The following is a 13,944-nucleotide window of genomic DNA, read 5'->3' on the forward strand; positions in this document are numbered from 1 at the left end:
AAAGCAAAAGACTGAATAGCACCCCTCTCTCTGCTGGACTGCAGTCTGCATCTTAGTGTTATAGAGTTGTTTAAAATAAAACTTCTTAAGGTACTGGGGTATTAAATGAGTATTAAGAGCTTTAAGATTATATGACATAATATGTAATTTATTTAGTGCTTGCTTCTCAGAAACTAATTAAATGTAATTAGAACTCTAATGAAAACGCTCCTCTTTTTATCCTAATTAGAACAATTGACTATAAATGAAAAGGATTGGGGAGGGGGGTGGGAATGAAGATTGAGCTAGGCCCTGCTGTTCCTTCTAGAGGCTATCTGTTAATGCTATGTGACAGAAAGTTCAAGTTCTAAATCTATGAGGAAAAGGGTATGGAGACTAGATAATAAAGTTTGTTTTTTTTCTGTCTTTTTCAATAACCTACAATTCCTGTTTTAAGTCCCAATATTTAAGTTACCAAAGCACAGAGCAATATGATGTTCACTTACCAGAGAAATGTCCTCTTCTCTCAGAACTTCTCAGAAAGAGAGGCAGAGGTAGGTTACTGTTACAGTACTCACCTGCCAAGGTTGAACATCAGCAAAGCTGGAGCAGTTTCCTCTGTCAGAGTCACAGGACAACAGGTCATGCAATGCATGGGCAAGGGCATAGACAGCATTGTAGGTGCAGTAACTGACCCGCATGTTCTGAAAGTCATAGGTGGAGATTGGCAGGGACTCCAATCTCTCTGAGCCCAAGCAGGGCTTTCTGCCCCCACTTTGAAACTCATCAGTTTTATGAGGACCCTCTTTCCACTCACAGTCAAACACATGTTCCCAGAAAGGCCTGAGGAAAATGTCAGGAGAAGAGTCTGTGGGATGGTTCTTATACTGAAATTCCCTGAAGGAAGGAATGTCCAAGTTGGGGATTGTGAACCCGATGGTGCCATTCAGCATCTCCCATAATCTTCTGTTGAAAAACAGTGATGATCCAGTGATAGCAGGGCCAAAGATCCAGACTTTTCTTGCTTTTGCCTGTACCATTTCTTCTAAGACTGGACCAATCTCCATTGGGTAGCCATGCACAATGATAACCACAGCACTTGATGTCCTTATGATATTAACTAGATACTGGATCCTTATTGGGCTATCATTTTGGCTAAGAGTTTCAAAGAAGGCTACACAAAACTTCAAGCTGGCTAGTTCAGTCTTCAGAGCCTGGGCTGCATCTACGCCGTAGTCAGTGGAGGAGAAAAGGATGCCCACCCATGTCCAACCAAAATGAGACAATAGATCAGCCAGTTTGGAGGGTACGGACTCAATGCTGCCCACTGTCCTCAGGAAGGAGGGGAACTGGAGTTTGTCCCCCAGGACTAGAAGCGATGAGGCATAGCTGATCTGTACAACAATGAGAACAAAAGCTGAAATGTTGTCTTCCATTGATTTCAAAGAGGAAACCAGAAGAAAACAAAGTGTGTAGATAGTTGTGAAAATGTCTAAAAGCAAGAAGTGGACCAAAGAGTGTATGGAGCACATTAACCCAGACCTGAAGTCAAATACAGTGAGACACATTTAAAACTTCTGGGTTTATGGAACAAAATGAGTACTTTTATGTCATTACACACCCTTGTGCATGTGTTTTTCTTTCTCCACTGTCTGACTTTGTTTACAAAATGAGCATTCACAGGTTAAGCATAGTAGTACAAAGATCCTCTTATTCATAATGGGCCTGATATTCAAAAGACTCTGGGCAAGTCACTTAACCTTCCATTGCTCCGGGTACAAAATAAGTACCTGTATATATGTAAACTGAAAGGCGGTATATCAAACCCCATTCCCTTTTCGTTTCCTAACGTTGAGAGTTATGCTCATAAATTGGCCTCTTTGAAAATTTACTAGGGCTGAGTGCATACATCAGAACGCTTATTGTTTGAAACGAGGTATCAATCCAAAATCCATTGCCAATATCTCTGAAACTTGTTGCATAAGAATCTTAAAAATCAAACAAACAACTTTGAAATGGACCCTATACTCAGGTAACCAATGAAAGATTTTCAAAATTGGTGTAATATCCACAAACCTAGCAGTTCCTGTCAAGACCCTGGCCACAGAAGTTTGTGCTGTTTGTAAAGCTTTAATTTGAGTCCTCTGATGCCCCAATCATTTGCTTAATCAACACATGAAGTAATTAAACTCTGCACAACCACTCTAAAACTTTGAGGATTCAACAGATTCTTCCACCTTCGCACTGCTTTCTGGAAGGAGTCAAAATTTAGGGGTCCTTATAATAAGGTGCACTGAAAAATGGCCTGCGGTGGTGTGAACACGTGTATTGGATGCGCACAGGTCCATTTTTCAGCGGACCTGCAAAAAAGGCCTTTTTTTTTTGCTGAAAATGAATGTGTGGCAAAATAAAATCAGTGCATCCATTTTGGGCCTGAGACCTTACCGTCATCCATTGACTTAGCAGTAAGGTCTCATGCATTAACTGGACAGTAATCGTCAGCACGTATACACTGCCAATTACTGGCCAGTTAGTGCCACGCAGTGGAAAATAAAAAATATTTCCTGCCGCGCATATTGGACACATGTAAAAAATGGAATTACCGCTTCGGGGTGCGGTAGCCTGGCAGTAGTTCCAAATTGACGTGCATTGGACACGTGTAGGCACCTATCTGCCTTATTTTCGAAAGAGAAAGACGCCTATATTTTGACCTAAATCGGGAGATGGGCGTCTTTCTCCCATGGGCGCCCAAATCAGTATAATCGAAAGCCGATTTTGTGCGTCTTCAACTGCAATCTGTCTTGGAAACGGCCAAAGTTGACAGGGGCGTATCGGAGGTGTGGTGAAGGCGGGACTTGGGCGTGTTTATTGGCCGAGGAGAGATGGGCGCCTTTGGCCGATGATCGAAAAAAGAAAGGTGTTTTTAGCGCGAATTTGGGTCATTTTTTGGACCCTTTTTTGTCACAAACAAGTCCCCAAAAAGTCCCCTAAATGACCAGATGACCACCGGAGGGAATCGGGGATGACCACCCCTGACTCCCCCAGTAGTCACTAACCCCCTCCCACCAAACAAAAAAGAACTTTAAAAACTTTTTTGGCAGCCTGTATGCCAGCCTCAAATATCATACCCAGCTCCATCACAGCAGTATGCAGGTCCCTGGAGCAGTTGTTAGTGGGTGCAGTGGACTTCAGGCAGGTGGACCCAGGCCCATCCCCCCCCCCTACCTGTTACACTTGTGGTGGTAAATGGGAGCCCTCCAAACCGCCCCCAAAACCCACTGTACCCACATGTAGGTGCCCCCCTTCAGCCATAAGGGCTATGGTAATGGTGTAGACTTGTGGGCAGTGGGTTTTGGGGGGATTTGAGGGGCTCAGCAACCAAGGGATGGGAGCTATGGACTTGGGAGGTACGTAACTTTTTTTTAAATTGTTACAAGTGCCCCCTAGGGTGCCCAGTTGGTGTCCTGGCATGTGAGGGGGACCAGTGCACTATGAATCCTGGCCCCTCCCACGACCCAATGCCTTGGATTTGTTCATTTTTGAGCTGGGCGCCTTCGGTTTCCATTATCGCTGAAAAACGAAACCGCCCAGCTCAAATCTGCACAAATCCGATGCATTTGGCTGGCACAAACCGTATTATCGGAAAAAAGATGGACGCCCATTTTTTTCGAAAATACGGTTTGTCCCGCCCCTTCACGTACCCATTCTCGGAGATAGACGCCCATGGAGATGGGCATTCGCGTTCGATTATGCCCCTCCACGCGTCTTAGTAAAAGGGCCCCTTAGGTTGTTATTTAGATTGAGAGGGCATTTGGGATTTATGTCCCCGCTTGCCTTGGATGCAAGTGTTAGGGTGTAGTCCGTTGGTGTGGAGGAGCATAGGGGTGTAACAGCACTTAGATATATAGTAGTTGGAACATCAACATTTTCCTTGAAATCTTCTAGTAGAGGAAGAAGCAGTAGTAGTTTGAGGCCTAGATATTTATAATATCTGTATGTTTTTTTAAATTAGGTCGGACACCTCCTCAACTTTGTCCCTAAACAAGTTTTCTCTATGACAAGGGACATCTGCCCCTTGAGATTTGGACACACTGCAGATGAACAGCATAGAAAAATGTCTGAAAAATAGGTTTTGAAAATACTGATTTGGACATTTTTGTGAGAAAAACATACAAATGCTGCTTTATGCCACTTTTTAGACACTTTTGTGTGGAAATGTTGGGGGGGGGGGGGGGGCAGAGCAGGGCATTATGGATGGGAGAGATGATAGGAATTTTGAGGGAATAGTGAGGACTTGACAATTGGTAGATATGAATAGGGGTGTTTTGATGGTTTGGGAGAATGAGTGAAGGTGTGAAATAGGGGGTAAGAGAAGGGGGGTAAAGTAGGGAGACAGGATACGATAAGGAGAGTACTGGAGCAAGAGAGTAGCATGTTCAACAAGACTCTTCCAAAAACCCAAGGAGACGAGATGGAAATGTTTACACTTTATCCTTTATCCTTCGTCTAAGCATTGTTGATGCCTAGAAACAAGCTATCCCATAATTGTATTAAGAGTTTTGCAGTAGTTTGCTTGATTCTGTCCATTATACCACATGTTACTGAATTTGTCAGAATTTTTCTGTCAGGGGGCATGGCATGAATAGAGAGTGGGCATAGAAATTTTAGACTTACTGCCCAATAACTGGCTAACACAGGTAAAAGGGAGCACTTAGCACCTGCTAGATAGGAGGCGATAGGTGATTCCGCTTTAAGGGGTCCTTTTACTAAGGTGCACTGAAAAATGGCCTGCACTAGTGTAAACGTGTGTTTTGGACACTTGCAGATCCATTTTTCAGCGCACCTGTAAAAAAACGCCTTTTTGTTTTGGACGAAAATGGACGTGCGGCAAAATGAAAATTGGCATGCTTCCATTTTGGGTCTGGGACCTTACTACCACCCGTTGACTTAGCGGTAATGTCTCGTATGTCAACTAAGCGGTAATGGTCTATGCACGTAAAATGCCTTTTACTGACTGGTTAGCGCAGTGTCGGAAAATAATTATTTTCTGGCGCGCGTAGTGGACGCGCATAAAAAATGAAATTACTGCACAGGCCATGCGGTAGCCGGGCGGTAATTCGAAATTGATACACGTTGGGCGCACATAGTTGCCTATACGGCTTAGTAAAAGGGCTCTTAAGGGCCCTGTTTACTAAGGTGTGTTAGCGTTTTTAACATGCCTACAATTAGCAGCACGCATGTTAACCTGTAGGCGCCTATAGGGATATTGTAGACACGTATATGGTTAACGCTCATTAAAGATGCTAACGCACCTATAACGCTGCTTAGGAAACAGGGTCCTAACTGTGGTCAGGAACTGTGCACCAACTGCAATTTTATTCGGGAACTAGTGTTAGAAAATTCTTGTTGCACCCCCGCTGGATGCTGTGTAACATTTTCAGGTACAATCCAGTATATTCCCATATTAAACCACCGTTACTACAAATTTTACCACAGTTTTGTAAAAGTCATTTTAGGGTTCTATATATATGGGACTAAAACAGCTATTTAAAAAGTAGGGTCTCCTAAATTTTGGCTTCTGTTCAGTCATCTATTTTGAGGCTCCTAAATTCCGAGTTCCTAAATTCCCCACTCACCTTTTAGGTGCCTACATTTACGAACCTCATATAAACGGGTTCCAAAATTTAGGTACCCAGGAAGAGGAAGTTTTTGCTTAGGTTTAGGTGCCCAGCTCCTTAGTTAGGCATCTAAAATAAGTACAGAAGTACATAAGTATTGCTATACTGTGACAGACCAAAGGTCCATCAAGCCCAGCATCCTGTTTCCAACAGTGGCCAATCCAGGTCACAAACACCTGGCAAGGTCCCCAAAAAGTACAAAACATTTTATGCTGCTTATCCCAGAAATAGCTGATTTTTCCCAAGTCCAATAATTGTCTATGGGCTTTTCCTTTAGGAAGCCGTCCAGACAGTTTTTAAACCCCGCTAAGCTATCCGCCTTTACTACGTTCTCTGACAACGAATTCTACAATTTAATTACACGTTGAGTGAAGAAAACTTTTCTCCAATTCGTATTAAATTTACTACTTTGTAGTTTCATCACATGCCCTCTAGTGCTAGTATTTTTGGAAAGAGTAAACAAACGATTCACGTCTACTCGTTCCACTCCACTCATTATTTTATAGACCTCTATCATATCTCCCGTCAGCCGTCTCTTCTCCAAGCTGAAGAGCCCTAGACACTTCAGCCTTTCCTGATAGGGAAGTCGTCCCATCCCCTTTATCATTTTCGTCGCCCTTTTCTGTACCTTGTCTAATTCCACTATATCTTTTTTTTAGATGCAGCGACCAGAATTGAACACAATATTCAAGGTGCGGTCACACCATGGACCGATACAAAGGCATTATAACGTCCTCACTTTTGTTTTCCATTCCTTTCCTAATAATAGCTTACATTCTATTTGCTTTCTTAGCCGCCGCAGCACACTGAGCTAGGAACCTAGCTTTGGCAGAAAAATTACCTAAATCTAGGAGCGCAAAATGCAGCTTAGCATTTGTACCTGACCCTATCCTCTCCCTCAAAGATGAGGTGCCCTCCTTTCCTCCCTCCCTCCTTCATTTCCTTCCTCCTGCTTGATCCTTGATGCTTAAAATCCTCCCCCACCCTCTGATCTATGATTCTCTCTCCCCCAAAGCCTGTGATCTCTCACCTACATTAGTCAATATACTAAATGGCATAGTTGCATTTTCTGTCTCGAAACCTGCACCATGAAGATCACGCCCTGCTACCCCCACTGGATTGTGAGCCCCCTGGTGGTGAAGCAAGGTATTACACTATAAATAGAACAAAGTTAATTTTTGTTATGGTGTTTCCCCAGATAAACTTCTCACCAACCAGGGAGTTTAACAATAAAAATATATTTTATTTGAAAACATTTAAGCAAATTATTAGCAGTTTTCATCAGTCTTTACCTTTACAGAGCTCTCAGAATATACCAACAACATATCATTCGAGGACATTCAAACAATTTCAACATTTCAGGAACCAGATAAGTATTTTATTTTTTCCCTCTATAAAACTAGACAAACTAGACTAAACTTCTAGACTATTTTTCCTACTTGGAACTGATACTTTGTGCTAAAATTATATTTTTTTCAGGTTCATTGAATTCCACAGGAGGATAACCCTGGAACCAGGTAAGTACAAGTTTTAAACTACCTATCTCTCTATCCCAGCAGCTCTTTTCTATATTATCCCTCTGTTTCAATCTTTATGTTGTTGTCACTTAGTTTACTTCCAGCTCTCTTATTAATCTTCTCTTGTCTTCTTTCATTGTGTTGAGTACCAGCGCTTTTCATTGGCACATCCCAGAGTTCTTGAGTACCTACTGACTGACTTTACATAAATAGAAGAGAGAAACTTACATCACTACCTATGGTGTTTGGGGACCAGGGATTTGGGAATGACCTTAGGTAGTTCCCTGACTAGCTTCCCAAAATAAAGGTTACTTTAATGACCCTAAGCTAACCCTCCCACATCAGCTCAGGAAAGAACTTTTTTCAGTCACACAACACTCAGTTGTCAAGCATAAACACAATCATTGCAGCCCATCAGAGAGACAGCTTTAATCATCCCTCTAAGTGAAAAACTGCAGTGTAAAAGAGACCAAGTTTGCAATTTTTTTTAATGATTAAGAGTTGTCAACCTTTGTAGAAAGAATCCCTTTTCACTATCGGTCCTTATTTTCTGGTAGCTCTCTGAGGTAAGAAGTAAAATGCCTCAGACTTGGATCGGAGAACCAAAAGCAGTTCAGTCATGCTCTGACTACACCTACAGGCACCAATGGCGTTCCTTGGTCAGCTGCCACCCGGGGCAAATCGCTGCTGCACCCCACCCCCCCGGGTGCAGAGTGGTCCGTCCCCACTGGGTGCAGCATGACACCCTCTCCCCCCCCCCCGAGTTCAACGACACCCCCCCCCGGGTGCAGCATCCCCCTCAGCACATCACCATCCCCCCCACCCCGGGTGCATTCTTCTTACCTGCTGGGTTGCTGGGAGCAGCCATGCAGCTGTCGGCTCCATTGGTTCTCTGCTCCCTCTGCCCCGGAACAGGAAGTAACAGCAGAGGGAGCAGGGAACCAGCGGAGCCGACAGCCATGAGGCTGCTCCCTGCACCCCTCCTGCAGCTTGCACCCGGGGTGGACTGCCCCCACCACCCCGCCCTCGGTACGCCACTTGCAGATATTAGGAGAAACTCAAATTAATAAATTTTCAGCAATAGAATGTGTATTTTATTTCCCCTTCTCACTCACACACACATTCAGCCTTGAGCCAAAAAACCCGCAGAGATCCATACTTTAACTAGTTCATTTACCTATACATACGCACACCATTCCAGTGCCAATTTACTAAAAACAATTATTTTACAGCAAAGACATTGAAATAAAAAACAAGACCAGCCAGAACACTCTAATACATCCACCCTGCTTCAAATTTCCCTCCCAACTCACACTGATTAGCAATGGCAGCAATTAGAATGTTTACCCTAGTAACCAGGGCAGGGGCGTAGACAGACTTTGGCGGGAGGGGGGTCCAGAGCCCGAGGTGAGGGGGCACATTTTAGCCCCACCCCGGCACCGCCAACCCCCCGCCATTGCTGAACCCCCCACCACCACCAACCCACCCAACCTCCCCTCCCGCCGCCAACCTGCCATCGCCTACCTTTGCTGGTGGGGGACCCCAACCCTTGCCAGCCGAGCGGAGGTCCTCTTCTTCCCAATCCCGCGCAAGGCTTCGTTCTAGTCTGACGTCCTGCACGTTGTACGTGCAGGACGTTAGACTCATAGAAACAGAATGAAGCCTTGCAAGATGGCTTCGTTCTGTTTCTGTGAGTCTGACGTCCTCCACGTACAACGTGCAGGACGTCAGACTAGAACGAAGCCTTGCGCGGGATTGGGAAGAAGAGGACCTCGGCTTGGCTGGCGGGGATTGGGGTCCCCCGCCAGCAAAGGTAGGTGACGGCGGGCTGGCGGCGGGAGGGGAGGTTGGGCGGGTCGGCGGCAGGGGGGTCCAGGGGCAAATCCAGCCCCATACTGGCTACGCCACTGAACCAGGGCAACCAGCAGGCACATGCATGCTTGTCCCAGCACAGTGCTACTGCACAATCAAAACTATTCCAAAGTTAAGTAAAATTAAAGCATTTTTTCTCAGCTTTTCTAAAACTGTAAATTCTTTTAAATATTTTTAACCCAAGGGGTTACAGGAGTATACACATACAATTTAATGGGATCTTTGATTTTCAAGACCCTCCTATTTGTGTCACTAATACTGGATGATGCCACCTAATAAAGAGTGATACAGTGCAATGTCAGTGAAGTCAGGAGACTGCATCCCTCCTGCTTCTGAAGAGTGAGACCGCAGAACTGTAAGTGCAGATTTCAGAGGTATTAGGGAGGGCCTGGAACATCACAGTGGAAATGGGGTTGGGGTGCAAGAGGTTCCACAACTATTTAGCACAGTGATGTCAAACTCACTTTCATGGGCCCACCTCTGATGGTATTAGTTGATTGTGCAGAAGCCCCACCAATGATGGGGGCATCAATTTACTGTTACATAAGAACATAAGAATAGCCATACTGGGTCAGACCAATGGTCCATCTAGCCCAGTATCCTGTTTCCAGCAGTGGCCAATCCAGGTTACAAGTACCTGGCAAAAACAAAAATAGTGGCAACATTCCATGCTACTGATCCCAGAGAAAGCAGTGATTTTACCATGTCTGTCTCATTAGCAGACTATGGACTTTTCCTCCAGGAACTTGTCCAAACCTTTTTAAACCCAGATATGCTAACTGCTATTACTATATCTTCTGGCAAAGAGTTCCAGAGCTTAACTATTTGTTGCATGAAAAAACATTTCCTCCTGTTTATTTTAAAAGTATTTTCATGTAACTTCATTGAGTGTCCCATAGTCTTTGTAATTTTTGAGAAAGTAAAAAAATCATAAGTACATAAGTAATGCCACACTGGGAAAAGACCAAGGGTCCATCGAGCCCAGCATCCTGTCCACGACAGCGGCCAATCCAGGCCAAGGGCACCTGGCAAGCTTCCCAAACGTACAAACATTCTATACATGTTATTCCTGGAATTTTGGATTTTTCCAAGTCCGTTTAGTAGCGGTTTATGGACTTGTCCTTTAGGAAACCGTCCAACCCCTTTTTAAACTCTGCTAAGCTAACCGCCTTCACCACTTTCTCCGGCAACGAATTCCAGAGTTTAATTACACGTTGGGTGAAGAAAAATTTTCTCCGATTTGTTTTAAATTTACTACACTGTAGTTTCATTGCATGCCCCCTAGTCCTAGTATTTTTGGACAGCGTGAACAGACGCTTCACATCCACCTGTTCCACTCCACTCATTATTTTATATACCTCTATCATGTCTCCCCTCAGCCGTCTCTTCTCCAAGCTGTATAGCCCTAGCCTCCTTAGTCTTTCTTCATAGGGAAGTCGTCCCATCTCCGCTATCATTTTAGTCGCCCTTCGCTGCACCTTTTCCAATTCTACTATATCTTTCTTGAGATGCGGCGACCAGAATTGAACACAATACTCAAGGTGCGGTCGCACCATGGAGCGATACAACGGCATTATAACATCCTCACACCTGTTTTCCATACCTTTCCTAATAATACCCAACATTCTATTTGCTTTCTTAGCCGCAGCAGCACACTGAGCAGAAGGTTTCAGTGTGTTATCGACGACGACACCCAGATCCCTTTCTTGGTCTGTAACTCCTAACGTGGAACCTTGCATGACGTAGCTATAATTCGGGTTCTTTTTTCCCACATGCATCACCTTGCACTTGCTCACATTAAACATCATCTGCCATTTAGCCGCCCAGTCTCCCAGTCTCGTAAGGTCCTCTTGTAATTTTTCACAATCCTGTCGCGATTTAACGACTTTGAATAACTTTGTGTCATCAGCAAATTTAATTACCTCGCTAGTTACTCCCATCTCTAAATCATTTATAAATATATTAAAAAGCAGCGGTCCTAGCACAGACCCCTGAGAAACCCCACTAACTACCCTTCTCCATTGTGAATACTGCCCATTTAACCCCACTCTCTGTTTCCTATCCTTCAACCAGTTTTTAATCCACAATAGGACATTTCCTCCTATCCCATGACCCTCCAATTTCCTCTGTAGCCTTTCATGAGGTACCTTGTCAAACGCCTTTTGAAAATCCAGATACACAATATCAACCGACTCCCCTTTGTCCACATGTTTGTTCACTCCTTCAAAGAATTGAAGTAAATTGGTCAGGCAAGATTTCCCCACACAAAAGCCATGCTGACTTGGTCTCAGTAATTCATGTCCTCGGATGTGCTCTGTAATTTTGTTTTTAATAATAGCCTCTACCATTTTCCCAGGCACCGACGTCAGACTCACCGGTCTATAATTTCCCGGATCTCCCCTGGAGCCTTTTTTAAAAATGGGCGTTACATTGGCCACCCTCCAATCTTCCGGAACCACGCTTGATTTTAAGGATAAGTTGCCTATCACTAGCAGTAGCTCCGCAAGCTCGTTTTTCAGTTCTATCAGTACTCTAGGATGAATACCATCCGGTCCAGGAGATTTGCTACTCTTCAGTTTGCCGAACTGCCCCATTACGTCCTCCAGGTTTACCGTGAAGTCAGTAAGTTTCTCCGACTCGTCCGCTTGAAATACCATTTCCGACACCGGTATCCCACCCAAATCTTCCTCGGTGAAGACCGAAGCAAAGAATTCATTCAGTCTCTCCGCTACGTCTTTGTCTTCCTTGATCGCCCCTTTTACCCCTCGGTCATCCAGCGGCCCAACCAATTCTTTTGCCGGCTTCCTGCTTTTAATATAGTGAAAAAAATTTTTACTATGTTTTTTTGCCTCTAATGCTATCTTTTTTTCATACTCCCTCTTGGCCTTCTTAATCTGCGCCTTGCATTTGCTTTGACACACCTTATGCTGTTTCTTGTTATTTTCAGACGGTTCCTTCTTCCATTTTCTGAAGGCGTTTCTTTTAGCCCTAATAGCTTCCTTCACCTCACTTTTCAACCAGGCCGGGAGTCTTTTGGACTTCCGTCTTTCTTTTCTAATTTGCGGAATATGTATGGCCTGGGCCTCCAGGATGGTATTTTTGAACAGCGTCCACGCCTGTTGTACAGTTTTTACTCTCTCAGTTGCCCCCCTAAGTTTTTTTTTTACCGTTCTTCTCATTTTATCATAACCTCCTTTTTTAAAGTTAAACGCTAACGTATTTGACTTTCTGTGTACAGTTACTTCAAGGTCGATGTCAAAACTGATCATATTATGGTCACTGTTATCAAGCGGCCCCAGTACCATAACGTCCCTCACCAGATCATGCGCTCCACTAAGGACCAAGTCTAGAATTTTTCCTTCTCTCGTCGGCTCCTGCACCAGTTGCTCCATAAAGCTGTCCTTGATTTCATCAAGGAATTGTATCTCTGTAGCGTGTCCCGATGTTACATTTACCCAGTCTATATTTGGATAATTGAAGTCACCCATTATTATCACATTGCCCATTTTGTTCGCGTCTCTGATTTCTTTTATCATTTCTGTGTCTACCTGCTCATCCTGGCGAGGTGGACGGTAGTACACTCCTATCACCATTTTTTTCCCTTTTATACATGGAATTTCAACCCACAGTGATTCAAAGATGTGATTTGTGTCCTCCTGAATTTGTAATCTATCTGAGTCAAGGCTCTCGTTAATATACAATGCTACCCCTCCACCAGTCCGGTCCACCCTATCATTACGATATACTTTGTACCCCGGTATGACAGTGTCCCACTGGTTATCCTCCTTCCACCAGGTCTCAGTAATGCCTATTATATCCAATTTTTCATTTAGTGCAATATATTCCAACTCTCCCATCTTATTTCTTAGACTCCTAGCATTTGCATATAGACATTTTGTAGACCTCAATTATATATCCCCTCAGCCATCTGTTTTCCAAGCTGAAGAGCCATAACCTCTTTAGCCTTTTCTCATATGAGAGGAGTTAATTCCCTTTATCATTTTGGTCGCTCTTCTTTGAACCTTTTCTAATTCTGCTATACCTTTTGTTAAATATGGTGCCAGAACTGAACACAATGCTCTAGGTGAGGCTACACCATGGAGCGATACAGAGGCATTATGGTATTTTCAGTCTTATTTACCATCACTTTCATAATAATTCCTAGCATCTTTGTTAGCTTTTTTGGCCGCCACCACACATTAGGCTGACTTCCAAGGTACATCCTAGCATCAGGTAATTATGATTTGGATTGTTCTTCTCAATGTGCATCACTTTGCATTGGTGCACATTAAATTTCATCTGCCATTTTGATGCCCAGCCTTCCAATTTGCTAAGGTCTTCCTTTTCACAGTCCGCATGTGTTTTAACAACCTTGAATAGTTTTGTGTCATCTGCAAATTTAATCACCTCACTCATCATTCCGATTCCTAGATCATTTATAAATATATTAAATAGCACTGGTCCCAGTACAAATCTCTGTGGCACTCCACTATTCACCCTCCCCCATTGAGAGAAATGAACATTTAACCCTACCCTCTGTTTTCTGTCCAATAACCAATTCCTAATCCACAACAGAACATTACCTCCTATCCCATAACTTTTTAATTTTCTCAGGAGTCTCTCATGAGGAACTTTGTCAAAAGCTTTCTGAAAGTCTAGTTATACTATATCAACCGGTACACCTTTATCAACATGTTTATTCACGTCTTCAAGAAATGAAACAAATTGGTGAGGCAAGACTTTCCATGGCTAAAACCATGCTGACTCTGTCCCTTTAAACCTTGTATCTATGTGTTATGTAATTTTGTTCTTTATAATAATTTCCACTATTTTACCAGACACTGACATCAGGCTTACCGGTCTGTAATTTCCTGGATCACCCCTGGAACCATTTTAAA

General features: G+C 43.6%; 1 protein-coding gene across 1 annotated transcript in view; it reads right to left on the minus strand.

Moving 5' to 3' along the window:
* Positions 1-13,944, minus strand: part of LOC115461979 (extracellular calcium-sensing receptor-like) — a 77,474-nt gene that overhangs the window by 50,369 nt on the left and 13,161 nt on the right. Inside the window, exon 2 of the mRNA XM_030192029.1 lies at positions 558-1,373. Coding sequence (XP_030047889.1) covers positions 558-1,373 — 816 coding nt within the window. The remainder of the gene's footprint in view (positions 1-557; positions 1,374-13,944) is intronic.

This window comes from Microcaecilia unicolor, chromosome 2 (assembly GCF_901765095.1).
Source record: "Microcaecilia unicolor chromosome 2, aMicUni1.1, whole genome shotgun sequence".
NCBI lineage: Eukaryota > Metazoa > Chordata > Amphibia > Gymnophiona > Siphonopidae > Microcaecilia > Microcaecilia unicolor.